We start from the raw sequence: 27,055 nt of genomic DNA, 5'->3' as shown, positions 1-27,055 counted from the left end.
CCCAACTATAGAGCCTGCCGGCTGCTGCGGGCCAGAGAGGCGCGGTCGCGCATGCGCTCTGAGCGCAGGGTGCGTATGTTCCGCCCCCCGGCCGGCGCCGTCGTATAAGAAGGGGGCGGTTGACGTCAGCGTTCTCTTCCGCCCGCTCTGCGCTCGCCAGCGAGACAGGGCTGTTGCCGCCGCCATTGCTGTCACCCCCCCGCCCCGGAGAATCCACCGCCATCCGCCACCATGGTGAGCCCCTGCGTCCTGCCGCTGCCCCGACGGGCTGAGCGGGCACCGCGCTCGCTGCAACGCGGGGGATGGCAGCCCCGGGACGGCCCGCGGGCCTGCGGCGGAGCCAGCGGCCTGTGGTGCTGGGCTGGGCCGCTGCTGAGGGGAGAGGGGTGGGGCTGGCGAGCGTGCCGGGGGGGAGGGGACTGTCCCCGGGGAGAATCGGGGCCCTCGCCCGGCGGGTGGTGTTCGGCGGCCTTGGGGGGCTGTGTCAGCCCCCGTAGTGCCCTCCCGGTGCTGCCGCGGCCGTGCCGCTGGGCCCGGTGGTGCTGCGGCTGCTCTGTGGGGAGGGAGAACGGTGCCAGCAGCCGTGATGTGGCACCGGGTGGTGTTGACACCGCGGACGGGCCTCTGCGGTGGCCGGCGGCTGCCTTATGTAACGCTGCGGCCCGGGCGGGGACAATGCTACCGGAACACCGGGCTGTCACCTGCCCGCTGCAGAGCAACAAGCAAATGGGGCTTGGTTTTTGTGGGGGTTTGCCTCAAGGAACCGCTGGCGTTGCTGCAGATCATAGGACACGGAGGCAGAGCAGGAGTGCACTGCTTGTGCTGCAGGCCCGGGCCCCTCTGCTTGTCACACTGGTGTCTGCAGTGCCCTTGCTCCTCTCCTCTGCCCAGGCAGAATTGGTGTTGGTGTGACCGTGGCAGGTATTTGTGGTGTTGGTTTGGTCTCTTAGAACTGCCACAAGCTGTTTCTCTATACCTTATATTTTCTTCCTCCTCCCGCTTCTCTTCTTCAAGGTGAACTTCACAGTAGACCAGATACGGGCCATCATGGATAAAAAGGCCAACATCAGAAACATGTCTGTGATTGCCCATGTTGATCACGGCAAATCAACCTTGACTGATTCTCTGGTATGCAAAGCTGGTATCATCGCCTCTGCCCGTGCGGGGGAGACCCGTTTCACCGACACAAGGAAGGATGAGCAGGAACGGTGCATCACCATCAAATCAACGTGAGTTCCTTCCCTTCAGGCACCTCGGTGCTCCTGCTGTGTGGTCTGAGCTTGAGGGGAGCTTTGAGTCCTTCACTGTTTTGATCGTGAGGTGGAACAAGATGATGTCAGGTGTTCTCTGGTCTAGTCCAGCAGCTCAGCCCTTGCTCGTGAGGATTGCTTAAATGAAAGAGCAAGTATTGATTGGCTTGTGAATCATAGAGTGCAGCCTTGGTGGCCACTGGGAAATAGATGTGAGGTGGGAGCTTCAGCTTCCTGCGTTAGCACTGGGGCTGCTGGATGTGGCTGGTGCCTGCTGGATGCAGCACAGAGACTGTCTTGTCAGTGTCTCTGGTGACATACCTGGCATCTGTGTCACCATGGGTGACACAGGACCCTGGGGGCATGAAAAGGGATCAAAAAAGGAGGTTGGGCTTGGTAGAATAAGCCTAAATCCTTGACTGAAAGAAATTGAATCCTCTTTGGGTGCTTTAAATGACGTGGAGTCAGGAGAGGTTATGATTTCAGAAAAGCATAGGAAGGGCAGATTTTAGCTTGTGCTCCTGGTCATCTCTCACACTGGCCTCCCAGGAATGCGCTTCAGGAAATCCTCAAGTGCAGGTGCAGCTGTATGTGCAGGATAAAAAGCTGTTTTGAAGTATTGGAGAGAGGTAAACTCTAGATATTAATTTAAATGGTTTTTCTTTTATTTCAGGGCTATTTCTCTATTTTATGAACTCTCTGAAAACGATTTGGCCTTCATCAAGCAGAGCAAGGATGGTTCTGGTTTCTTGATCAACCTGATTGACTCTCCTGGGCACGTGGACTTCTCTTCAGAGGTCACTGCTGCCCTTCGTGTCACTGACGGTGCCCTGGTTGTTGTGGACTGTGTCTCTGGTAAGGTTTTCTGCAGCTCTATGCAACTGGAGCATTTGTTTGGTGAGTTTGAAGAGGAGGATAACTAATTCCCCTGTGTTTGTCAGGCGTGTGCGTGCAGACAGAGACCGTGCTGCGTCAGGCCATTGCTGAGAGGATCAAGCCTGTCCTGATGATGAACAAGATGGACCGAGCGCTGCTGGAGCTGCAGCTGGATCCAGAAGAGCTGTACCAGACCTTCCAGCGCATTGTGGAAAACGTCAACGTCATTATCTCCACGTATGGAGAAGGAGAAAGTGGCCCCATGGGAAACATCATGGTAAGTGGAAGGCAGGGAAGGCCAAGTTAAAAATAATTTGCTCTAGTGAGTGGGAGCGGTTGTGAGTCCTCGCTGGTTCTTCCCTTCTCAAATGGAGAAGTGAGAGCAGAATAACGCTGGCAACCGTACTGCCCAGGCATGTGCTGCTTTGGAGCTCTCTCTGGCTTTACTTCCATGTCTTTTGATAGTAAAAGGCAAATTAAGCAAATGAACACTATAAATACAATAAATTATTTTCTCTTTTTACAAAGACTGCCCTTGTTTTATCAACACTTTCTTGCTCATGTCACATCTGTGATACTGGGTGATGCAAGATCCCAGTCTACACAGTATGGTTCCCTGCTTGCTGCAGGTTTTTGTGTATTCCTGATCCTTCTCGTAAAGGACAAGAATCTTAAAGTACACAAATTTTTGCAGCTGCTCAGCTGTCTGAATACGTAATTGGTCAAATTGATGAAAAATGGATGTAACTCTGCTGTACAAAGCTGGGTGGGTGTGTGGCCAGGCTGTCCCCAGACCTCAGAGATGGCTGCTGTTGCAGAACTGTTCGAAGATCCTATAGTTCTGAAGCTTCCTCTTCAAACTCTTTGTACTTAGGTGTTTTTTGGGACCAAGTAGGCTGATTCTGTAATGCTCTGTGGCTGCTCCTTTGTAACCTGACTGTCCCATTCCCTTTCAGATTGATCCAGTGCTCGGTACCGTCGGCTTTGGTTCTGGCCTGCATGGCTGGGCTTTCACTCTGAAACAGTTTGCTGAAATGTACGTTGCAAAGTTTGCTGCCAAGGGTGATTCCCAGATGAATCCATCTGAACGTGCCAAGAAAGTAGAAGACATGATGAAGAAGCTGTGGGGAGACAGGTGAGGAATTGTGGCCACTGATTTTAATTCCAGATTGGTTCTGGCTGTAGCCTGATGCTGTAGAAGATGGGTAAATAGGGAGGATGTGGTCATTGACGGCTCTGTCTCCGTGACCTCGTGCACATGCCACCAAAAGAGCTGTTTTCCCGTGAAATCTTTACAGAAGGAAACATGAAGATAATGGGATGGGGATGGAGAGCTGGTAACATGAGTTAAATGTATTTTGGTGAGCTCTGAAAGCCTGAGAGTGGTGGGGGAAAGTAGGCAGAACGAACCACACCTCCATAGCTGAACTGAGCACTGATACTTGTCTGACTTGATTATTTTTCCAGATATTTTGATCCTGCTACTGGCAAGTTCAGCAAGTCTGCTACCAGCCCTGATGGAAAGAAACTGCCCAGGACCTTCTGCCAGCTCATCCTCGACCCCATCTTCAAGGTGAGGTCCTCAGCATTCAGCACGTGCTTGTGCCATACACTCTGGTTCAGTTACAGTGCGTGATGATGGAAAATTTCTTCACTTTGACCTGACTTGTCTGATTGAAGAAATTTTAAATATCTGACACATCTCATTACTCTGTGTGGGCAAGGAATCTGGTGCAGGCAAATCTGTGTCTGAGCCTCCAAAAGGCTTCAGCTCAGTGATGGGCAAGAACAGAGATTCTCTTTAGAGATGTTTGTGCTGCTGCTTCAAACTGTGTCACTGGCAACATTAAAAACTGCTGCTGTTGTTCCAGGTTTTCGATGCAATCATGCACTTCAAGAAAGAGGAGGCGGCTAAACTGATTGAGAAACTGGACATCAAGCTTGACAGTGAAGATAAGGACAAGGAGGGCAAACCCCTTCTGAAGGTGAGATTGGGCTGAATTGTCTGTGGGGAGGAGATGAGTAGTTGTGCTGCTCTGTGTAAATGTACTACTAGGCAGCTACAAGCCCTGCTTGGGTGGTGAGCAGGTTGTGAGCAGTCTGCCCGGGTCTCACTCTGCTCTCTGCTCAGGCCGTGATGAGGCGGTGGCTGCCTGCCGGAGATGCCCTGCTGCAGATGATCACCATTCACCTGCCTTCTCCCGTCACAGCCCAGAAGTACCGCTGCGAGCTGCTCTACGAGGGACCCCCTGATGATGAGGCTGCTATAGGTACGATGAGTCGCTGCTTTGCTGCCCTGCATCTCTTCACATAAGTGCTTGAAAATGCCTATAGCCATCTTGTTCACCACATATACAGCATGGTAGCTACTGTAATTCATAGAATCATAGAATAGTTTGGATTAGAAGGGACCTTCCCGGCTCCCCCAGTGCCACCCCTGCCATGAGCAGGGACATCTTCACCAGCTCAGGTTGCTCAGAGCCCCGTCCAGCCTGGCCTGGGATGTCTCCAGGGATGGTTCATCCACCGCCTCTCTGGCCAACCTGGGCCAGCCTCTCACCACCCTCAGGGCCAACAATTCCTTCCTCATGTCCAGCCTGAATCTCCCTCCTTTAGTTTAAAACCATCACCTCTCGTCCTGTTGCAACAGGCCCTACTCAAAATTCTCTCCCTATCTTTATCAGCCCCTTTTAAGTACTAAAAGGCCACCATAAGGTCTCCCCAGAGGCTCAAGAAGTCTTGAGTCTGTAGCTTTTCTTGTATGGATGGAAGAAGCTGTATAGCTCGCAGCTTTACTCTGGAGGAATGAGCTGCTCAGTCACTAGAGAGCAGCCAGGGTATGTGCCAGAGGTCAACAGGCTGGGACAACACCAGGTACAGGTTTCATCTTTAGGGTTGAATGAGGGACAGGGCACCATGTGTGAGAAATGGCACTGAACTAAGCTGATCTCTCCCCCCAGGTATTAAGAACTGTGACCCCAAAGGTCCCCTGATGATGTACATCTCTAAAATGGTGCCAACTTCCGACAAGGGACGTTTCTACGCTTTTGGACGTGTCTTCTCTGGTCTCGTCTCAACTGGCTTGAAAGTCAGAATCATGGGACCAAACTACACACCTGGCAAGAAGGAGGATCTGTACCTGAAGCCAATTCAAAGGTCAGTCCTGGCTGGGATGTGCTGTGTGGTTCAGATTTGTGGTTCTGGTACCATCTTGGGTCTCTTCTCATCTCTGAGGCCCATCAAGACGCTTGGCTGTTAACTTCAAGCCTGCTGCTGCAGCTCCAGGTTACTGCCTGGTGGGTGGGACCTCCTCTTTCAGACTTAATTAAAATGACTTTCTCTTTTGCCAGGACCATTCTCATGATGGGCCGCTACGTTGAACCCATTGAGGACGTGCCTTGTGGAAACATTGTTGGTCTGGTTGGTGTTGACCAGTTCCTTGTGAAGACTGGAACCATCACCACCTTCGAGCACGCTCACAACATGAGGGTCATGAAGTTCAGCGTCAGCCCCGTTGTGCGTGTGGCTGTGGAAGCCAAGAACCCGGCTGACCTGCCCAAACTGGTGGAGGGACTGAAGCGTCTGGCCAAGTCTGACCCTATGGTGCAGGTGAGTGTCCAAAAATGTTTAGGGAACAGGAGAAATCTTGGTCCTGCTGGCACAGGAGTCTTCTGCCTTTAATTGTGGTGGTGCTCGCAGGAAAGTGTTGAGTGTTGGTCCCAGGAATATGGTGTTTTACTTTGGGCTTGGTGCCAGGTCATCCCCAGATCAGTGGAAGGAGCATCTGCAGTAGCTTTAGGAGTCAAAGACAAAAATTGGAAACAGTTGTTTTATGCGTGAGAGCTTGTGTTGCGTTGCGGTCAAAAGCCTCACCTGCTGTATCAATGGTCTTCTCAGTGCATAATTGAGGAGTCTGGGGAGCACATCATCGCCGGGGCAGGGGAACTGCACCTGGAGATCTGCCTGAAGGATCTGGAAGAGGACCACGCCTGCATTCCCATCAAGGTAGAGGAGCTGTCGGTGAGCTCTGGGTGGGTGTCTGAGCTGCCCTTTGTTTGGTGGCTTCACTGTTCTTTGCTCCTTGTCACTGCAGAAATCAGATCCTGTCGTGTCCTACCGTGAGACAGTCAGCGAGGAATCCAACGTGATGTGCCTTTCCAAGTCCCCCAACAAACACAACAGGCTGTACATGAAGGCCCGGCCCTTCCCGGATGGCTTGGCTGAGGACATCGACAAGGGTGAGGTCACTGCTCGTCAGGAGCTGAAGCAGCGAGCTCGTTACCTGGCCGAGAAGTACGAGTGGGATGTCACCGAAGCCAGGAAAATCTGGTGCTTTGGTCCCGACGGCACCGGCCCCAACATCCTGACCGACATCACCAAGGGGGTGCAGTACCTGAACGAGATCAAGGACAGCGTGGTGGCTGGCTTCCAGTGGGCGACAAAGGAGGTAGGGACAGCGCCTGGGCTGGGTGGCGTGAACACTACTGCACGTCTGTCTCTACGAAGACGTGTCAGAAAAAGTATCACAGTGCAATGTATTTCATAATTCAGAAGTGTATTGTAGGCGAAACGAAATTCAGTGGCAGCTGGAGTGAAGATGACGTGAGTTTAAACACATACACAACCTCAAGACAAAAAGGTTCTCCTTTTTGATGATCTTCCCAGCTACCCCTGCCGTGACAGGGACACCTTCACCAGCTCAGGTTGCTCAGAGCCCGGTCCCTGGAGACAGAGCTGTTGCATGAAGATACTGGTGTAAATGGTTTCAGTGCTTGAAGCTTCCTCCAAGGAGCTGTGACTTGGGGATAGAGTAGCTGGTGATTAAGTTCTGGGCAAGGACTTGCCAAGTGGTTCCTTTCTGTGCCAAGCAGGATCTGGTGCTTCCTGCTCTAGAACCTGCTGCCAAGGAATGTTTGTGAGCTGAGGTACCAGAGCCTCCTGGTAGGGAACACCAGTTGTCCCCCGGTGCTGTGTTGGTTGACCCCGTTGTGTGCTTTCCCAGGGGGTCCTGTGCGAGGAGAACATGCGCGGCGTGCGTTTTGATGTGCACGATGTCACCCTGCACGCTGATGCCATCCACCGCGGAGGCGGGCAGATCATTCCCACTGCCAGGAGATGCCTCTACGCCTGTGTGCTCACCGCTCAGCCCAGGCTCATGGAGCCCATCTATCTTGTGGAGATCCAGGTGAGGAACCTCTGCTTGGCCCTGAAGATCCTATGTGAAGAAGATGAGTAGGTGGTTTGAGGTCCTGACACCTCCCTCTCTCTTGCAGTGCCCAGAGCAGGTGGTGGGTGGCATCTATGGTGTCCTGAACAGGAAGCGTGGCCACGTGTTTGAGGAGACCCAGGTGGCTGGTACCCCCATGTTTGTGGTCAAGGCCTACCTGCCTGTCAACGAGTCCTTTGGTAAGTGCTGGTGCTGGGAAGGAAGGAGGGAGATCCTTTGATTTACAGTAACGATTATAGGATCATTTAGGTTGGAAAAGACCTTGAAGATCAAGTCCAACCATTAACCCAACACTACCCCGTATTCCTGAGAACCTCATCTCCATCTGTCCAGCCCTCCAGGGATGGTGACTCCACCACTGCCCTGGGCAGCCTGTTCCAATGCCCTTTGGGGAAGAAGTTGTTCCCAAGATCCAGCCCTGGTGATCCAGAGTGTGGGTTCTGCTGGAGGTGACACTGACCTACACCCCTTTTTCTTCAACCTCACCCTCCTCTGTTCTTCCTCACAGGTTTCACAGCGGATTTGAGGTCCAACACGGGGGGTCAGGCCTTCCCCCAGTGTGTCTTTGACCACTGGCAGATCCTGCCCGGGGATCCGTTTGACGCCGCCAGCCGTCCCTCCCAGGTGGTGGCCGAAACTCGCAAACGCAAAGGCCTGAAGGAAGGGATCCCTGCCCTCGACAACTTCCTTGACAAACTCTAATTAAACTCGTTGGGACTCTGGGGTTGGGAAAAAATAAAAGAAATTAATTAAGTAGCGTTAATGCCCGTGTGAAGGGGTAGACGCCTGTGACCACCATCTCTTTGCATTGTTAATTAATCAGTTTCATAGCGATTTGAGACTTTACATGAGGAGAAACAAATGAAAAAAAAAAAAGCCTTATAGGTTTCTGTGTTGCACATGACTCATCTTTGCCATTGTAACTAAAACATTTCCACTAGGTTTGCCCGAATCTGTATTTATTTGACTCAAAGCAAGGTTGGTGGGGGGGAGATGTCCTCCTTCATTTCTCCCCCAAAAAATGGGTTAAATCCATGCAAAATGAGGATCGATGCAGTGTGACTGTCCGTCGTTGACCATCGCCGCCTGTATTAGTGCCACTGGAATTAATAAAATTGGATAATGGTGATTAATGTGTTTTCCTGTGGGGTGCCGCCTTGCGGGTGGGAGGACCGGGTGGGCGGGGTAGCAACAGCGCTCCCACCCTTGGCTCCGCCCACCCTTTTGGCTCCGCCTACGGGGCGGAGCCAAAAGGGTGGGCGGAGCCAAGGGTAGGCGGGGCCGGTAGCAGTGTTGGAATGCGGCGACGCGGGCGGCGGCGGCTCAGGTGGGGCCGGGGGAATGAGGGGGGATGTGGCGGGTTGAGGGGGCTGTGGGGCAGGGAACGGGCTGTGGGGTTCGGGGGTGTGGTTTGGGGGGCTGTGGAGCGACAGATTGAATTTGGGGGGGATGTGAGGGCTGGGTGGGGCTGTGAGGGATGAGGGTTTGCGGCCTGTGAGGGTTGTGAGGGAGCAGGATGGCGGTGTGGGGGTGCGGGGTGTGGGGCTGTGAGGGATGAGGGTTTGCGACCTGTGAGGGTTGTGAGGGAACGGGATGGGGGTGTGGGGATCGGGATGGGGGGGTGTGGGGCAGAAAAGGGACTGTGGGGGATTGGGATGGGGGGGCTGGATTTTGGGGGCAAAAGGGCAGAAAGGGGCTGTGGGGCCGATGGGACAGGGAGAGCTGTGGGTTTGGGGCCTGGGGGGCAGTGGGGGATTGGGATGGGGGGATGTGGGGCAGGAAGGGGCTGTGGGAATCTGGGGGGCAACTCTGGGTCTGGGGGCAATAGGGCAGGAAGGGGCTGTGGGTGTGGGGCCCGTGGGGCAGGGGGAGCTGTGAGGGATCAGGCTGGGGGGATGTGCTGCTTTGGGGCTCCCTGGCTCCTGTCTGCTGTCCCCCAAAGGGGACAGGGTCCCTGGCCCCAGGCAGGGACTGTTTGTTGCTGGTGTCGACGTGCGGCTCCTGGGGCACAAACCCCCTTTTCTGGTGCTGCAGGTGCTGATCCCCGGCTGCTCCCCGGTGTCCTCCTCCCCTCGTAGGCTCGGGGTGGCTTCGGCCCTGCCAGGGCCCCGCAGCCATGTCCACCTTCCGGCAGGAGAGCGTGGAGGACTTCTACGAGATGGGGGAAGAGCTGGGCAGGTGAGTGACATCCCATTGTGCTCTGGGGGGGCTTCTGTGGCAGCTCCTCCTGCCCGAGCACCAGGACAGGAGCTTCACCCGGCTGCTGCAGCCCTCGTGGTGTCCCTGCGCTGGTGGCATCCCCTATGTCACCTCAATGGGACTGGGGGCTGTGCTGAGATCCGGGCACTCAGGCATTAATTAACATTAAACTCACTCCTATATCTGGGCAGGCGTAGCAGCTCCCTGCAGAGCTCCCATCCTGTCTGGGTTTGGCCAGGGCCGCCGGGTCGGTGCTGGTGGCTTCCAGCCCTTCTGGGTCGCTGCCGCCCGGCTCTGTGCCGGTGGGATGGATCTGGGGTGAATCATCGCATGCAAATGGGATTTAATCATCCGGGATGCAAAGCGGCGCAGTGGGGGGGTGTGGGCTGGGTTTGGATCCTCAGGCGCTGCCTCGGCCACGCCAGCCCTGGTGCCGGCACCGCGGGCGCTCGGGTTCTGCTGCCTGGGCACGGGGCTCCTTGTGGCGCTGCTTACGGGACACTGGGAAATAATTGTGTGGTGGAAACATTTTAGGTGGCTTCAGCAGTTTTTTAAGAGCGGGGAAGCTCCCAGGGATGTACTGTGGGTCCTTGCGGGGCTGTGCTGCAGCTGTGGTGTGAGCTGTGGGGATGGGAGAGGGGTCTGGGGGCTGGATCCCACCTGGGCAAGGCTGGTTCTTTTCCGGGGGGGCTGCGGGTGGCCCTGGCCATGATGCGGGGGTGTATAAAGGCGTGTTGGGTCTGAGCGCGCACGGAAGCCGGTGACGGAGGCTGGTGACGGGGACCAGACGTCACCACATGCCGGCAGGGTGGCCAATGGCCGGGGCAGTGGGGAGGGGACAGAGCAGCCTGGGGATGTGGGACGGCTCCCGCCCGCAGGGGAAGGTGCTGAGGGGCCATGGGGGGCTTGGCCGGGGCAGGAGGGACCAGAGTTGGGATCCTGCCATAGCAGTGATGCTGGTGTCAGCAGGACCTGGCTCCTCGAAGCGCTTGTTGATGCCCAGAGCGCCCCGGCCCCCCACCACAGCGCACTTTGAGCTGTCACCTGCGGTTACTCAGGCATTTCCTCCCCTGTCACCTTCCCCATCGGAGCTGTATGGTTCCCAGGGACCACCGGGCTCCGGGATTTGCTCCTGAGAACAGCCTGGGGGCTCCTGGCTGGAAGTGGAGACCAAGGGACATCTCCCAGCCCCAGGTGGTCACAGCAGCACCTGAACAGCCTGGGGAGGGTCAGCAGCTGCTGTGTCCCTGGGAGGAATTCCCTTGCTCCGTTCCGGCGAGAAATTCCCTTCCTACTTCCTGCTCGGGGTTTACACTCCTGCTCCAGCCGTGCCAGGGTGTGTGAGCCCCGAGAGCGTGCTGGGAACACGGGGGTGTCCTCGGCTGCGTGTGGCAGGACCCCAGTTCCCAACAGCCCCCCTGGGGGAAGCTGTGCATCCCTCTGCACGGCACAGTGTCCCCTGTCCTCATACCAGTGCTGGCCCTGCTGCCAAGCAACATGGGCACATGCAATGCAGGACATCCTCTCCTCATCTCCCTGCATCCCGCAGCGGCCAGTTTGCCATCGTACGAAAATGCCGGGAGAGGAAAACGGGTCTGGAATACGCGGCCAAATTCATCAAGAAGCGTCGGCTGTCGTCCAGCCGCCGGGGTGTGAGCCGGGAGGAGATCGAGAGAGAGGTGGACATCCTGCGGGAGATCCAGCACCCCAACATCATCACGCTGCACGACATCTTCGAGAACAAGACGGACGTGGTGCTGATCCTGGAGCTGGTCTCTGGCGGTGAGCTCTTTGATTTTCTGGCTGAGAAGGAGTCGCTGACGGAGGAGGAGGCCACCCAGTTCCTCAAGCAGATCCTGGACGGGGTGCACTACCTGCACTCCAAGCGCATCGCCCACTTCGACCTGAAGGTGAGGTCTGGGGGGTGCGAACACCCCATGCTTGGCAGCTGGGGAGCGGGATGAGCATCCAGGCTCCTGCAGAGCAGTGGGGCTGTCTCTGGGGTCTCTCCCTATGTGAGGGATGTGTCCTTTGCTCCAGGGAGAGGAGCCCAGGGTGGTACGAGGCTTCCACGGGCGAGCAATTGGGGGTAAATGCCGGCTCCTCTCCCCCTGCAGCCCGAGAACATCATGCTGCTGGACAAGAACGTGCCAAACCCTCGCATCAAACTCATCGACTTCGGGATCGCCCACAAGATTGAAGCTGGGAATGAATTCAAGAATATATTTGGGACCCCAGAGTTTGTAGGTGAGACTCGGTGGGCGATGGGCCTGTGGGGCTCCTTTGGGCTCTGGAAGCTTTGGCTCTGTGGTGGAGAGGTGCCCAGAGCCCCGGTGCAGCTGCCAGGCTGTGCTTGTGAGGACAGGCTTCTTTTCCTCAGAATAATCTTGTTTTGTCCCCTCTTTCCTTCTAAAAGCCCCAGAAATCGTCAACTACGAACCCCTGGGACTGGAGGCTGACATGTGGTGAGTGTCACCCCCCAAACACCTTCCAGCACTGGCACCAGTGGCTGGTCCCCGGGACTGGGGTTGTGCTGGTGCATCTCCCCTCATGCTGCAAGCGCAGGGAGAGGGGCCCAACAGCTCTGTGGGGCTTCAGCCTCCTCTTCCTCTCTCTTCCAGGAGCATCGGGGTCATCACATACATTCTGTGAGTATGGGGGGTGTCGGGATAGGCGGGCGCTGCAGGGCGAGTCCCCCTCCTTGGGCTGTTGCCTTTTTGGGGTGTCACAGCCCATTCTTGCCGCAGGCTGAGTGGAGCGTCCCCTTTCCTGGGTGAAACGAAGCAGGAGACCCTGACCAACATATCGGCCGTCAACTACGACTTCGACGAGGAGTATTTCAGCAACACCAGCGAGCTGGCCAAGGACTTCATCCGCCGCCTGCTCGTCAAGGACCCCAAGTGAGAGACGGAGAGCAGAGCTGGGGTTGCGCTGCGTGAGGGCACGGTCCCTCCTGCCTGATCCCCCACGTAGGGGCAGCTCCTGCCTGCACTGGGGCTTCACTCTGACCTGCTTGCTGCCCACCCAGAGGCCTTTATGTGTCCCTGTTGTGCTGCTTGTTTATAAACCCCATTTATCCCCCTGTTTCCCCTCTGCTGCTGTAGGATTTGGTGCTGTGCAAAACCTTCAAATCAAAGTCTCTCCCTGGCATCAGGTGTGGGGTGAATTCTGGGCTCACCCTGAGGATGCAGCAGCTCAGCTGAACAGGAGGGATCTGGAAGGGATCGAGGGCTGAGCTGAGCACCCAGGAGGTGGCTGAGGGTGCAGGAGCTGGATGTGGCCCCTCTCTGGGGTGGCCCCTGGGTTTGTCTGGGCTCTCATCTGCATCCCAGAGGTGGTGGGGTCTGAGCTGCTCCTCCAGGAGTTTAAATGGGACAGAGGCAGCAAAGCCTCTGCCCCTGGGTCGCAGCCTTGCTGTCGTTGCAGGAAGCGGATGACCATCGCGCAAAGCCTGGAACACCCTTGGATTAAGGTGAGAAGTTGAAGAATTGGCGCATTTTGGGTGTCAAACATCCAGGAGCTGGGAGGCGCGTGTCTCCGCTGCTCTTCCAGCCCACAGCTGGGGCTGCTTTGGTGCCAGTGGTGACCACGGCTGTGCCTCTCCACAGGTGATCAAGAGGAGGAACGTCCGCAATGAAGACAACTGCAAGAAGCCCGAGCGCCGCCGGCTGAAGACCACGCGCCTGAAGGAGTACACCATCAAATCCCACTCCAGCATGCCGCCCAACAACACGTACATCAACTTCGAGCGCTTCTCCAAGGTCATGGAGGAGGTGGCTGCAGCCGAGGAGAGCCTCCGAGAGCTGGAGAGGAACAAGAAGTCCTTCCAGGAGGACATCGAGGCCCTGCTGTCCATCTATGAGGAGAAGGAGTCGTGGTACAAAGAGGAGAACGAGAGCATCAGCCAGGACCTCCGCCAGATCCGGCAGGAGCTGCAGAAGACGGAGGCCCTGAAGAAGCAAGCGCAGGAGGAGACCAAGAGCGTGGTGCAGGTGGCCAACGGCCTCAAGAGGCGTTACCGAAAGCTGGAGAACCGCTACGAGGCCTTGGCCAAGCAGGTGGCTTCGGAGATGAAGTTTGTCCAGGAGCTGGTGTGGTCCATCGAGCGGGAGAAGCTGCAGAGTGGTGAGGGGGATGGCAGCATCCGCTAGCGGGGCCGGTGCCGGCATCGGCTGCTTTGGCGCCGAGCTTGGCTCGTCCTTCCCGGATCCCAAGCGCCGAAGGTACCTCAGTGGCTCTGCCCCTCGCTCACCGGAGGAGCTGCTCCACCGACAGCCTTCGGTCACTGTCCCCAGGCTCTGCGGGGCTTGCGGTGGTGTGTTGGGGGGTGAGCCTCCCTGGAGACCCCCGCTTGGGGGGCTGGCGTAGCGCTCGCCTGGGTTTTGGCTTCCTGCGTGCAGCTCTTGCTTGGCTTGTCGTCTGCGTGCTCCCCCCAGCTGCTCCTCCCCTGCTCCACCTGGTCCTTGGGGACCAGTCACCCCCTCCCTGTCCCACCCAGTGCTTGGAGCTGCCACAGCCCCTGTCTGGGGGGGTCCTGGTGGGGAGACCCCTCCTCAAAACCCCGGCAGCAGCTCAGCCTCTGCCACGCGTGAGCCGTCACTGAGGACCAATTCCTGCGTGGCCCAAGGTGCCGCAGCCCCATGGGTGACCCTGGTTGTCCCCTGCTGCCCCCGGGGCATTGCACCCCCCTCTCCTCCCACCCCAGCCCTCGGTCCCACCGGGCGCTCCCCCCTTTTAACAAAATAAAGATTTCCGTGCAGCGGGGCGGCCGCTGTGGCTCCTCCATGGGAAGGTGGGTGGTGGGAAGGGGGCCAGGACACGTCGAGGGGTGACAGCTCGTCTGCTGTGCCCACAAGTGCTCCCATCCCAAAGGGATTCCCTTAATTTGGGAGGGGAAAGGCTGTTTATTTTCACTTTATCAGCCCCAACACTGGCGGGTGAGCTCCCTGCAGGCTGTGGGGATGGGGTGCAGGATGTTCCCAGGCTGGGGGAGCCCCCAGCCCCTCTTGCCTCTGACCCCAGCAGCTTCGGGGGACTCAGGGACAGCTGGGGGCTGTTCCTGAGATTTGGAGAAGGTCCTTGGGCTTTGGGGAGCTCCCTGGGGCTTGGGGAAGGCCCTTGAGTGCATGGAGTTCTGTGGGGTCCCTCCCTTGTCCCCAGGGATCCCCCATTTGCAGGGGACTGGCCAGATCCCGTTTTGCACAGGAACAGAGCGGCTGAGGAATTGTCCCCGTGGGTGGCAGCGGTGGGACAGCCCCGTGCGGTGGCCGCTGACGTCCTGCAGGGTTCAGGTTTCAGCCCAACCCGCGGGAAATGCTGACCCGGGGATAATTTTAGTCCGTTCCGTTTTCCAGGCCAAGGCACTTGGCATCGGGGGGTGACAGTGTGACCGCCTGGCTGGGCCACAGGGTGGACACTGGAGGGGGCTCTGGCCACAGCGGGGACACCAGGGCCTGGCCAGGGGGCTGGGGGCCGTCGTCTTCCTCCCGGGGGCTTCATCCTCAGGGTTTTGGGGGAGGCTTTGGGGTGCGGATTCAGCTGCAGTCATGAGCATTCGATCCACTCTGGCAGAGCTGATGCGTCACTGGAGCCAGCGCGTGGAAGGATGTATGGAAACCCTATAGCAGCAGTTGTTCCCTCGCTGGGCAAAGTTCACATAGCGCTAAGGCTTCCCAGGTGCTCCTCGCGCCACCCCGTTTCTGTTTCATGGCTCTTGGAAGCGGTGCTTCCCCCGGGCTGCCGCGTCCCCAGTGGGGACCTGGCAGGTCTGGTCCCAAGGGATGCTCAGGATAACACTGAAATGGTGTTTAAAGAGCAGATTTTGGGGTGGTTTTGGTTGCCACTGCTCTCGGGGTGAGCTGCTTCTGAGGGCTTTAAGTTGCAGAGTTCAGGAGGCTGCACGATGGCTGCAAAGAGTGGGGAGAACACCCACCGCTCCCCAGGGATTTACCAGGGAGAAAGTGGCCAGGAGGTAAATCCTGGAGGGGCTCAACTGATACTGAACGCAATAGGAACTGGGCTGTGCTTGGAAATGGGGAGATTTCGGGGATGTGACATCCTGGGATGTTCTGCCTTGGTTCCCCTCTTTGCCACCGGAGCTAACGCCGCCCTGAGGTGTTTTATATTCTCTGTGGCCAGAGAATATCCAAGTGCCTTTTTTAGGCTTTGAGTTTTTGCTTCCTAGAGGCCGGCCTGAGCCCAGCACCGCGGCTTTTCCCTTATATGTCTTCAGAAAAGCAAAACGGTTTTACACGACTTATCAGGGGGGAGGTTTGAACCTCTCGGTTAACAGGGAAACCCTGATGGGAATTCTTCTCTGCCAGATCCCGCCAGGGAGCTGAAGCTGCTTCTTGTTCCTGCCAGCGAGCGGAGCTGCAGCTGATCTGGAAACGCTCCACGTAACCATGTCAAATGGACTTACAAGGTATCGGTGACAAGTCGCAGGACGCTGTCCCGGCCCGGGCATTCCTCAGCTTTGCCATTGACGAGCGCCTGGCCGTGTAACGGTGTAATTATAGTTTTGTGGGTCTCTCCAGGCACGCACAGGCTTGCACACGAGGAGATATGCCTTTTTATAGCTTGTGGAAGTGTGGGTGATGCCATCGGCATCCGCGTCGCGTCTCTGGCTGTGACATCCCCGTTCCGGCCGGGCAATCTGAAAATCTCAATGAGGTGGCAGCTTTGACTTGTCACCAGCGTCTTTAAAACACCCCTTGGAACAGGCTCGGTGTTTTTTTGGGGGGTGACTTCTTGCTAATGTGTGGCAGCCGCTTTTCTGGGGTGATATTTCTAATTAAGGCCTGCCCAAAACCTTCTGAAACGAGCGGCGCTGGCACCGCAGCCGGGTTATTTTAGTGCCGGGACACTCACCGGGCTGGTCCCACGTGAGGGGTTTTGTACTTCACCGTGGTCAACCCTCTACGTGTGGTGAGCTGCACGTGCTCGCGGACATGAGTTGGATGGCACTGCCTATCTTTAGCCGCTGTATCTCGATAGCGGGTTGACAGGTCTCGCCTGGCTCAGCACGGGGTTTAAGCTCAGCTGGGCCAGGGCGCTGCAGGGGGTTATTCTTGGATCCTCTGGAAAAGAAGAGGCCGAGGGGCGACTCCGCCGCTCTTGGCAGCTTCTGGAGGAGGGGATGTGGGGGTGCTGAGCTCTTGTGGGGATCCAGGGACGGGACAGAATCACAGAATGGACTGGGTTGGAAAAGACCTCAGAGCTCATCCAGTCCAAGCGTTGGTCCAACTCCAGCCCATTGACCAGATCACGGCACTAAGTGCCATGGCCAATCTCAGTTTCAAAACCTCCAGGCCGGTGAGTCCAGCACCTCCCTGGGCAGCCATTCCAATGCTGACCACTCTCTCTGCACAGAATTGCTTTCTGATCTCCAGCCTCAGTTTCCCCTGGCAGAGTTGAAGCCCATGCCCCCTTGTCCTATTGCTGAGTGCCTGGGAGAAGAGCCCAATCCCCCCTGGCTAGAACTGCCCTTCAGGTCGTTCTAGAGAGTGCTGAGCTCAGCTCTAAGCCTCCTCTGCTCCAGACTGAACAAGCCCAGCTCCCTCAGCCTCTCCCCATAGGGCTTGCGTTCAAGTCCCTTCCCCAGTCTTGTTGCTCTTCTCTGGACCCGCTCCAGCACTTCAATCTCTTTCCTGAGTTGAGGGGCCCAGAACTGAACACAACACTCCAGGTGTGGCCTCCCCACTGCAGAGCACAGGGGAAGGATCACTGCCCTTGTCCTGCTGACCACGCCGGTTTGGATACAGGACAGGACACCATTGGCCTTCTTGGCCACCTGGGCACACTGTTGGCTCCTGTTGAGCTTCCTGTCCATTAGTCCCCCCAGGTCCCTTTCTGCCTGACAACAGCCCAAAGCTGCATCAGGGGAGGTTTAACGTGGGTGCTGGGAAGTGCCTTTTACCAAGCAGGCGGTCAAACGCTGGGATGGGCTTCCTGGAGACGTGGGTGATGCCCCAAGGCTGCCGGTGTTCACCAGACACCCCTAATCACAATTTTGGTTGGAAAAGCCCCTCAAGCTGGAGTCCAACCATTTCCCCAGCCCCAGCACAACCCACTTCCACAGTGACTTAACAATAAATTATTAGTAAACAGACCGCATGTGTACTCAAAGAACATATTAAAATGTATTAAAACAGGACCTCCAAAAAAGAAAAAGAATTGATTTTTACTGAGTTTAAGAGATGACATTACAAACAAGCCATCACAAAGGCTTTAATATCTGCAGAAGCAGGTAAGCAGTAAGTCAGTTGTTTTCCCAACGCGGCCCTACTTGTCCCATTATAAAAATGCGTTTTCAAGTTGCGTTTAAGCCAGTGGAATAGAAAATAAGAAACTTAAAAAACAAACAAAAAGCCACAAGCAAACCAATCCCGTCCATCAGAGTCGTGAATAAGTTATCTTCATTCTTCAATTATATACAAAAGATCGTTTCCAAAGGACAGCGTAAGAAGAGTTTACACCGATAAACCCTCGTTGCGACTGCTCGGTACTATTTACATCATTCTGTACATGGGTCTTTCGGGTCTTTGGAGACCCTGCAAAGCAAGAAGGGAAAACGTGACTCCCGGGCGGGTTGTTCCAGGAGCCGGTCCCCACATTTCAGGGCCATATTTACCTATGAGCGATTTAAAAGCTTGTTCTGAATATCCTCAAAGACTTGGTTGTAAAGTTCATCTCGAGACTTGAGGCCGTCTAAATAAACTGAAAGAGAAAGATGGAGCCGGGCTGTGGGTTTCTGAGCAGAACCAAATCGCTGTAATTCGTTCTAAAATAGGTCGTGCTCATGGTTTATGTTCTGTCGACCCAAAGGACAATTTGTTTCCAACTGGAAAAACAGAACCATCTATGGCTGCAAATTTATCCCACTATAAAGAATGTTTGTTGGTTTTTAAGCTCTGCTTTTCCTCCCCCATAAGTGCTTATAATACGAAACAAAGGGAAGAAGTTCTTAACTATCAAACCGCCTATATTAATCCGGACAGAAAGTAGGCCAGGGTTACAACTCGGTAGTAAAAATAGCACCTTGTATCATTACAGTTAAAGTTTCCTCGAATTAAATTACCGACTGCCTTCAAATCCCAAGCACAACGCCAAGGGATCTGAGCTCGGGGCGCTTACCGACGTCGACACCGCCGTCCTCCATCTCCTTCCTGTGCTTTAGGTACATGGGCCAGACGTGCCCGTCGAAGAGACCCGGGGGGTCGGGGACCGTGTAGTTCCGTGTGCTGCGAATGGTGAAAGGGAAAGAGCGTCCGAGCCTGAGCTTTGCCCGCTCGGCTGCGTTTTAGGATGGAACGGCCTCAAGTTGCACCAGGGGAGGTTGAGGTTGGATGTGGGGAACAATTTCTCCCCCAAAGGGCTGTGGGGCATTGGAACAGGCTGCCCAGGGCAGTGCTGGAGTCACCATCCCTGGAGGGCTGGACAGACGGACGTGAGGTTCTCAGGACATGGGGTGGGTTATGGTTGGTCTCAATCTCGAGGGGCTTTTCCAACCAAAAGGATTCTATGATTTATGTAAAAGCTGATTGTCACAGGCCAAATTCTCATTGGTATTTGTCTCTTTCTCCAGTTAAATTACAGTTTTAAACTGTAATTCCAGTTTAAGCAACACCAATATATCCCATCAATAGCAACCCAGCGGCAGCCCAACCACCGTAGAGTCTTTTTGGGAGGATCAGACTTGTCCGAGGATCTTCTTACCTTCTCCTCCTCTTGCATTCGTCGTATGGAACGGCCAAGTAGTAGCGTATGTCGAACAGGTCTATCAGCGGCCTGGGGAGGGGCACAAAGAGAGATCTGGTCATCTATTGATCTGTTTTCTTGACAGAGAAAGTCTTAAATCACCCCTCAGAGCCATGAAAATCATTCTGCCTCTCTCACATGTGTGTCTGTTGTAGACAACTGCAGTGTAAGCTTTGTTAAAGCACAAGCTGATGTTTATTAGGGTTTATTAGTTATAAAAGATGGGGAACTCCGCTTTCTGAAGGGCAGGAATGTTTCCCACCCAAATCCCTGCTCTGGTTACCGGGGGGGGGGATCAGGCCAGGCTGTGGACCCTGATTCCCTTTCTAGATCATTTCAATCTCTCCTTGCAGACCAACGCTGTGATCCATTAATGTGACACGGGCTGTCCCGGTTCGGCACAGGGCGGCTCGTCAGCTCATGTTCTTTAGCAGAAACACCAGCGGCTGGCTCCCTTGCAAGAAAATAAACCCGGGAGAAGCCATAAAGCAAATCTATTGGAGGCTGGTGGGACGGAGGCTCCTCAGGGCTTGCTGAGCGGTGCAGAAATGCTTAATATAGTACGGTCTGTGGGTGAAACGTTCACTCTGGGTCAAGGAGCCGGAGCATTTGGGAGGTGTTTGTAACCTTCAGGAGACACCGAGAGCTCCCTCCCGGGGACACCCGGCAGGTCTGGGTGTGGATGGTCCCCGATCGCCGCTTTAAATTCCCTTTGGAAAGCGGCAACGGGGCTGGCTCGTAAACAACAAGTTTTTGTGCCAAGCGTCACGCACAGCTTGTTCTCTTGAAAGAGCTTTGTAAACAGGACCCGCGTCCGGAGCCAAGGCTCTTCTGCTTGTCGTGTTCATGTCACGCCATGTTCTGAAGTTTATATATTTAGCTACTGTATGCTTTTTCTCCCTAGTCCAGTCTCCTCATCTTCCCACCAGGCATTTTTTCCCCATCTAAAAAAGCCAATCTTTGCCCCAACGCATTAAGCTCAGTTTAGTCGGTGTTAACCAAGCACGTGTATCACGTGAGAACTGTTCCTAAATTCCAGGGGAGGCTCCACGTAGCGAACGCAGAACAAATCATCTCGTTCTCATCAATGACCTTCCCAGGCCGAGGTTCAGGGCACCTGAGCGACGCCAGGCTCAGGACTTACAAAGCCCGGTCTAAAGTTCAAGGATGCGCCCTGAACAAGAACTTCTCCATCGCCTTGACAATGTCACCCTGTGCTCTGCTCTCTTACTGCTCAAACTTGCATTTTACAGCAGAAAAACGCTTAGCACGGCACCTCAGAATGAAGCAGGAAGGGTGTATTAGTAGAAAGGAGGTTTTAGCGAATAGTTCCCCAAACCTTACTTGTAATTATAAAGCAGGAAGCCTTCAATGACCAATATATGGGTATCTTTGGAGGCCGGCTCTTTAGAGCCGGGTGTGACGTTCACCCCGTGCGAACGGGCGAACTTGACGGGGTTCTCCATCCAGGCCCGCACCGTGCTCACCATCGCCTCCATATCCAGGGAGTCCAACACTGGGCAGAGAAAGGGGGCGGGTGGGAAAAAGGGGACACAATCAAATACCACGAACCACGTCGGCTGGGATGTATAATATAGAATGAACTTGTAAAATGGAAATTAGAGAAATTTTAATTATTAAAGATTTAACAGTAAAAAGGGATACTTAGGAAAAAGATACATTACTGCATCCTATAGCGAGCACTGCTCTTACCATCCCATTGTTTAAAGCCGTCTTCCCCGACTTCTATTTGATCTTGTGGCTGAAATATAGTGAGCAATAAAACATTGCTGCAAACTCAGCGTGATCAGTTACCTAAGATCCGATCACAACCTGGACGCTACTGCAATACACAACAAAGCAAGTGTTCACTTAAAACAGTTACACACCCTCCTTGGGCTACGTTAAAAGCTTAAGTTCCCATCTTTCACCAACCCCGAGAACTTTGGAAAGGTTTCTTGGCTCAATCGACACTTTGGACAAAGTGTTCTGGGTTAATAATTCGATACGGTGTTATTAGCCGAAGTACTACGCACCCGTTTATGAATCAACATAGAACTTAAAACGCAAATACAGTGATAAGTAACTGCTAAAACATAGCTATTTTAAATACTAAATAAAATTGCAGGTCGGCACAGCGTGACTTTCGGTCGCTTAGTTGTATCTTTGTGAGCTAAACGCGCTAGAAATCACATATATTTACGGGAAATTCCTCCTCTAAGGGCTCAAATTTGTGCGTGAACCCCTGGCAAAGCGGCGCGTCCCCACGTTCTGCGCCGGACGGGTGTCGGCGGGACAGACGGACGGGTGTCGGCAGGACAGACGGACGGGTGTCGGGGACGCGGAGCAGCTGCTGCTCGCTCGTCACCCCCCGTCCCGGCGACTCCTGCAGAACGGCCATGGCTTGCGGGGCTTTAGGAACCCCAGCAATCCTTAAATTGGGTTCCTGATACGGAGCTGTCAAAGCTCCCCAGTGCAACTGTGTTGAAAGCGGTGCTTAAATCATCAAGTACTATTTCCAAGCAACGTTCTTAAGTAAAATAAGGAGGAAAACCCGACACAGAGAAAGCGACTGGTGCCAAGTACAGTAAATAACCTTTAGCTTAGATCAGTAGCTCGACCTAAAGTTAGGCTTGCTAAATCTAAACCTTTTGCTGCAGCTGGTCTGTGCCAGCTCCACTTCTGTGGGAACTGGCAGACAGTGACATTTGTAAAGGTCAGAACCTCCCCAACCATCCAAAGTCATTTAAAAATTAAATATAGATACTTAAAAAATGAATCATCCAGAAAATGTGTTGCTCCTAAACTGTCAAAACTTACTTGAGAAGCATGCACAAGTATATAAAGCTTACAGGGGAACAAGTATATAAAACTTACAGGGGGACAAGTATATAAAGCTTAGAGGGGGGGCCCTGCTAGAGCTGTCACTACATACACAGGCAGCGGCTGACGTTTTAATCCCTCCGCTTACCTTGAAGAAATCATCCTGATGGACCACGCAGCAGTTGGGCAGCGCCTTGATGAGCCTGTTGGTCAGGGTGGTTTTGCCACCGTTGGTGACACTGCACGGAGAGGCGACACAGAACGGGGAGAACCGCGTTAGGAACCCCCTCAGCGGGGATTCGAACCCCGGGGTTTACCGCGTTTGAATTTCCCGCCTGGCCGCCGCCGCGGGGCGCGCGCTGGCCGCTGATTGGCTCCGGCAGCCCCGCGCGCGCGCGGGTCCCCCGGTGGCGGCGGGAGGCGCGCGGCGGTGCTAACGGTCAGCGGCCGCGCTGAGGGAGCGCGCGGCGGTGCCGCCATGTCCGACCCGCTCCGAGCGGCGCCGGCCGGGAGCGGGATGAGGCCCCGGCCGGGAGCGGGATGAGGCCCCGGCCGGGAGCGGGATGAGGCCCCGGCCGGGAGCGGGATGAGGCCCCGGCCGGGAGCGGGATGAGGCCCCGGCCGGGAGCGGGATGAGGCCCCGGCCGGGAGCGGGATGAGGCCCCGGCCGGGAGCGGGATGAGGCCCCGGGGCTCCGCTCAACATGGAGGAGGCTGCGCGGCCCCGCTCCCTCCGCCTCCTGCGCCCCCGCGGGCTCCGCTCCCCCGCGCACGGACCCGGGGGAGCTTTACAAGGCGCCCTTGCCAGCGATCAGTGCCCTAGAACGGCCTCACTCCTTGTGTTCGTCGGCTTAAGAAGTCGCCCCGTGAAAAGCAGGCTTTAAAAAAAAATAGAAAAAAAAGCCTTAAACGAATTAGAAAGGAGGAAGCTCGCTGTTTTCGCGGAGAATGACTCAGGCTTCCTTGCGCCTGCAAAACCCATTTTAATATAAAATGGCTGAATAATGGTCACCTCTGAGGGAGAGACCTGGCCAGCCTGCATGGACTTATTGCTGATTTTTTTTACTTAAAGGCTGTGAGAACCTGACGCTGTTGTAAATCAAGGTCGGTTTTGCAAGCACACACTCCGGTTTCCCTCTGCATCCCGCTTTGCTGGGGAAAACTTAACCTTTCTATACCCCCCTCATCTCGTTCAGAGCAGGATTTTGTCCTCTTTGCCTTCCAGAGATGCTTTCAGAAGTTTAACTTAAGGTTGGATACGTCCTTTAAGAGCCGGCAAGTTGCACCTTTTCTAGAGATCTGTGATATTATTTTATAGTCAACTATATAGTCTTCAGTTGGCTTACATATGATAATTAAACAGGAAGAAAAAGCAGTATGTATAAAAATATATATATAATGTTAACAGGAACTCACCCTCCGATGCCGATAATGTATTTCATCTTTGTCGAGTTGCCTCCTTAGCAGGAATACGGCGAGAAAAATAAATAAAATACAATATTTAGAAATGCTGAAATTACTTCCAGCGAAACAAAACCACTCCCCAGCCTTTCCCCTCTATTTTCCCCGGCTGGGCTCTCCCTCCGCTCGCTGTTTCATTGAAGAAAAGGCGGGTTTGTGAGTAATTTATAGGGCAGTTCCTACCGCGGTTCCCGCCCCGCTGTGATGGAGCAGCCCTGTGACTATCATGAGCCCCACGTTTTGGAGCCGGGCTCAGCCAGGCCAGGCTCAGCCAGGCCTCACCTCGGCGGGGTCACGGCGCTGCACCTGTTCCCGCACCCTCGCGGGTCCCCGCGCCGCCTGCGCTATAAATAGCTCTTTTTGGCAAGTTCTTCCTTTGCCTAAATTAGTCATGGGGGAGGTGGAAATGTCACCCCTTTTGACGGTCCCTTTGGGAGTCCTGGGGAAGGCACAGAGGTGGGCGAGGATATCATTAAGTGGTATAACTGAGGGTATAACCATCTCCTTGCCTTCCTCTTTGTTTTCCCAGCTCCCGTTTGATTATTTGAAATGCAGGAATGTCGTGGGAAGGATGGTTTTGATTTCTCCAATGTTAGGGAAAGCGAGGGAACTGAGCTTTTATATCTCTTACTCCTTTTAGTAAAGCTGTTCGGAGAAAGGAACGTGCAGAGGCTGAGGAGTGAATCCACTTGGACCACCATCTTTTGAACATTTAGGAGGAGTATTTTCAACTTTGGGCTTATTTCTCATATATAGACAAAAAAATCAAACAATGAGGGTTCCCTTTGTAGCTTATTAATGCAAAGTGGCACTTTTTAAGGTAAGGTAACTCCATGGGTTCCTTCCTTGAGTAAATACCTCTCACCATAAGTACATGTCATAGAAGCTGTGCTTTGATTGCTTCAGATGCTTCTAAAATCAGGGCTGTCTGGGGAGGTGTTGGGTTGAAGGTGGAGTTACCTTTTCCTCAAGCCAGGTAATTGACATCATTACGTTTCATTCAGAACAACAAGCTGTATTTAACTTGAATTTTTCTGCCCTTATTTCAGGCCTGAAGAAGGGTTTGTGTCTAAAACCCTGTTTGTCTCAGCCCGGCTGTGTCCGTTGATCTAATAAAAGATGTTACTTTTCCCCGCAGAGCTGTTTTGTGCTCATCGGCCATGAAGTCAAGGCCTGGTGCTTTGATAAAGGGAGCGGATCTTGAATAAACATGGCCTGCTAATTAGAAGATTATTGACTGTCAGAGGGGTGAGATTCTGGAAGTCTCGCAGTGAAGATATTGAAGGTGAGAAAGTCCCTTAGTTTTAAGACAGAGCCTGGTAAAGATATGAATGGGATTATAGCATTTTTCAGTCCATTATGCTGTTTTAATTCTATGCGTTTAACAAATAGACCTCAGCCCGTGTTTCCACTGTAATTGTTTACAGTCAACATGAACACGCTGTGTGATTGTTGCTGGAGATGTCACTTGCAAATTATACTTTCATGATAATTTCCAAGGTAACGATGTGAAATGGTCGCTCCAGAGAACTTTAGAGCTCAAATCCTTGCCCATGGATGAGTTGAATTTGCAGCAGCTGCCCATTGCGTTTAAAGTGGGGCGTCCCCACCTCAGCCTCTCAGCTGCTGGAAATTGTCATTGTGCACGGGAGTGGAGCAATGCTAATTGACACCAGCTGAAAAATTGACCTAAAATTAGCTCCCTGCTCAAATTTTTTGTGCCCTCTGCTGTGTTTTGCTGCTGTCTGTGAGCTTGGAAGGTGTCCTGGTTAAGAAAGCGAATGGTGTGTTATTGCAGTGGTTATTTTATCACATTTAACCTTAGGGGAATACTGGGATGCTTGGAAGTTGTATAAAGGTGAGGAAGGGACAGTGGTCTCAGCTGCCTCTGGTCCAGTCCTCTTCGTACTGGAGTTATGATAACCCACGTATTTTTGGGATGTACCAACCTTGAGGTGAGTGACCACTCTTCTCCCCTGTTGGATTTACTAATATTGAATGTGCTTCGGAAATACAGGGTGGGCTTTTGCATTGAAAAAATGAGTGTTTGGCCTACGATGCATCAAAAGAAACAACGCATTTCTAGTACAGCAAACACAAAAGCTTTGTGGCAATAGCAATTCTAAATATTGAAGTATTTGGATGAGTTGTTTGGGATCAGTGAATTCCAGAGCAGCGAAGCCCTGCTATCTCTGTAAAGAACGTTAAAACCCTGTTTCTTCTGAAAACCAGAGGAATGAAGGGCAGAAGGCACCTTTTTTAGGGTGTGTGTTGTTTTTTTAAGCTCACAGTTGCAAATCTTCAAGCTCATTTTTCAACCCTTTTCTTCACGGTCCCCCAATTTCCCTGTGTCTGGCTTTTCCCGAGTTGGTTTTAAAGCTCCTTGTCGTGGTTTTTTCCATCGCCCGTATCCACACTCACGCACCAAACATCCCGTGAAATCGCGTTCACCCGCATAGCTGGAATTCTGGGATTCCTCAGCCTCGCTGCTCCCTGGGTGCTGCGCTGCCTGTATTTGGAGATCTCAGCCGTCTGCTCCCCCGAGAACAAAAACTCCCTCCTACAAAAAACTGCCCGAATGAACAGCGACGGTTACACTTACCAGCAAAAACGGGCTTCACCCAACTTGCAAAAATATGTATGCAAATACCAAGTGTTCATAAAGACTTTTTTTAGCAAGTTATGTTAGCCGCGTCTCGCGGTGAGTTATGCATCGGTCAGCTGAAACTTCCTTTTTCTGGGGCTTGTTTATCCTGCAGATACGTTATCTGCTTGACACTTTACTAATACGAATACCATTCAACAGCGTGCTTCCATCAAAGATAGAAAATGTTCCTGCTCTGCGTTATTTTTAGAATACTAATGTTTCTGAAAAGTTTAGTATTGTTCTTATTTGTTAAAACTAAGATAAACTTAACAGAACCAGTTTAATATTTGTGGAGCCATCATCATTCGTTTCCTTGGGATAGTTTAGTTTCTGTGTCCACTGACCTTTCTGCTGCAGAATATGACTCACAGAATCCCAGAGTGTCAGGGATTGGAAGGGACCTGGAAAGCTCACCCAGTCCAATCCCCCCATGGAGCAGGAACACCCAGCTGAGTTCCGCAGGAAGGTGTCCAGGCGGGTTTGAATGTCTGCAGAGAAGGAGACTCCACAACCTCCCTGGGCAGCCTGGGCCAGGCTCTGCCACCCTCACCCCCAACAAGTTTCTTCTCATATTTAAGTGGAACCTCCTGTGTTCCAGTTTGAACCCATTACCCCTTATCCTATCATTGGTTGTCACTGAGAAGAACATGGCTCCATCCTCCTGACACTCCCCCTTTAGATATCTGTAAACATGAATGAGTCCCCCCTCAGTCTCCTCTTGTCCAGCTCCAGAGCCCCAGCTCCCTCAGCCTTTCCTCACACGGGAGATGCTCCACTCCCTTCAGCATCTTGGTGGCTGCGCTGGACTCTCTCC

The 27,055-nt window shown here is 53.8% G+C and overlaps 3 protein-coding genes and 1 non-coding gene across 6 annotated transcripts; 3 read left to right on the top strand and 1 right to left on the bottom strand.

Moving 5' to 3' along the window:
- Positions 1-91: 91 nt before the first annotated feature.
- On the top strand, positions 92-8,482 carry EEF2 (eukaryotic translation elongation factor 2). Its single transcript, XM_065858098.2, has 15 exons — positions 92-234; positions 1,015-1,229; positions 1,924-2,105; positions 2,192-2,403; positions 3,083-3,261; positions 3,594-3,699; positions 3,998-4,111; positions 4,258-4,396; positions 5,087-5,282; positions 5,477-5,735; positions 6,024-6,131; positions 6,220-6,573; positions 7,129-7,311; positions 7,400-7,532; positions 7,862-8,482. Exons 1-15 carry the CDS (start codon positions 232-234, stop codon positions 8,053-8,055), a joined length of 2,577 nt encoding a protein of 858 aa, XP_065714170.1. The 5' UTR covers positions 92-231; the 3' UTR covers positions 8,056-8,482.
- Positions 3,756-3,825, top strand: LOC136113440 (small nucleolar RNA SNORD37). Its single transcript, XR_010653002.1, has one exon. It is a non-coding gene; the product is annotated as a small nucleolar RNA SNORD37 (small nucleolar RNA).
- A 104-nt stretch (positions 8,483-8,586) lies between the features above and the next one.
- DAPK3 (death associated protein kinase 3) lies at positions 8,587-14,316 on the top strand. Of its 3 annotated transcripts, none has more exons than XM_065858372.2 (9): positions 8,587-8,680; positions 9,388-9,531; positions 11,102-11,462; positions 11,670-11,799; positions 11,969-12,017; positions 12,174-12,200; positions 12,300-12,452; positions 12,979-13,024; positions 13,161-14,316. In XM_065858372.2, exons 2-9 carry the CDS (start codon positions 9,470-9,472, stop codon positions 13,701-13,703), a joined length of 1,371 nt encoding a protein of 456 aa, XP_065714444.1. In that variant the 5' UTR covers positions 8,587-8,680; positions 9,388-9,469; the 3' UTR covers positions 13,704-14,316. The 3 variants fall into 3 exon arrangements, with proteins under 3 accessions (XP_065714444.1, XP_065714447.1, XP_065714446.1); XM_065858375.2 differs by lacking the exon at positions 8,587-8,680 and adding an exon at positions 9,246-9,387 and having other exon boundaries at positions 9,488-9,531; XM_065858374.2 differs by lacking the exon at positions 8,587-8,680 and having other exon boundaries at positions 9,248-9,531.
- A 3,399-nt stretch (positions 14,317-17,715) lies between these two features.
- On the bottom strand, positions 17,716-23,751 carry NMRK2 (nicotinamide riboside kinase 2). Its single transcript, XM_065858350.2, has 8 exons — positions 23,550-23,751; positions 22,283-22,373; positions 21,025-21,073; positions 20,656-20,827; positions 19,270-19,341; positions 18,688-18,794; positions 18,185-18,270; positions 17,716-18,104 (listed from the first exon to the last, which is right to left on the bottom strand). The coding sequence occupies exons 1-7, from the start codon at positions 23,573-23,575 to the stop codon at positions 18,185-18,187; spliced, it is 603 nt and encodes a 200-aa protein (XP_065714422.1). The 5' UTR covers positions 23,576-23,751; the 3' UTR covers positions 17,716-18,104.
- Positions 23,752-27,055: the final 3,304 nt, after the last annotated feature.

This window comes from Patagioenas fasciata, chromosome 27 (genome assembly GCF_037038585.1).
Source record: "Patagioenas fasciata isolate bPatFas1 chromosome 27, bPatFas1.hap1, whole genome shotgun sequence".
Lineage (NCBI taxonomy): Eukaryota > Metazoa > Chordata > Aves > Columbiformes > Columbidae > Patagioenas > Patagioenas fasciata.
The sequence above is the reverse complement of the archived record's forward strand: the minus strand, read 5'-3'. Positions and strand labels throughout refer to the sequence as shown.

What these genes read in the sequence shown, in the direction of transcription:
- EEF2 (XM_065858098.2), top strand. An exon ending in TCCTCGACCCCATCTTCAAG is followed by an intron (nt 3,700 to 3,997) that starts GTGAGGTCCTCA and finishes CTGTTGTTCCAG; the next exon opens with GTTTTCGATGCAATCATGCA. An exon ending in TCCAGTGGGCGACAAAGGAG is followed by an intron (nt 6,574 to 7,128) that starts GTAGGGACAGCG and finishes GTGCTTTCCCAG; the next exon opens with GGGGTCCTGTGCGAGGAGAA.
- DAPK3 (XM_065858372.2), top strand. Translation starts at nt 9,470, where the DNA reads ATGTCCACCTTCCGGCAGGAGAGCGTGGAGGACTTCTACGAGATGGGG. An exon ending in CTGCTCGTCAAGGACCCCAA is followed by an intron (nt 12,453 to 12,978) that starts GTGAGAGACGGA and finishes CTGTCGTTGCAG; the next exon opens with GAAGCGGATGACCATCGCGC. An exon ending in TGGAACACCCTTGGATTAAG is followed by an intron (nt 13,025 to 13,160) that starts GTGAGAAGTTGA and finishes GCCTCTCCACAG; the next exon opens with GTGATCAAGAGGAGGAACGT.
- NMRK2 (XM_065858350.2), bottom strand. Translation starts at nt 23,575, where the DNA reads ATGAAATACATTATCGGCATCGGAGG. An exon ending in CGGCTTTAAACAATGGGATG is followed by an intron (nt 20,828 to 21,024) that starts GTAAGAGCAGTG and finishes TTCTCTGCCCAG; the next exon opens with TGTTGGACTCCCTGGATATG. An exon ending in GAATGCAAGAGGAGGAGAAG is followed by an intron (nt 18,795 to 19,269) that starts GTAAGAAGATCC and finishes CACCATTCGCAG; the next exon opens with CACACGGAACTACACGGTCC.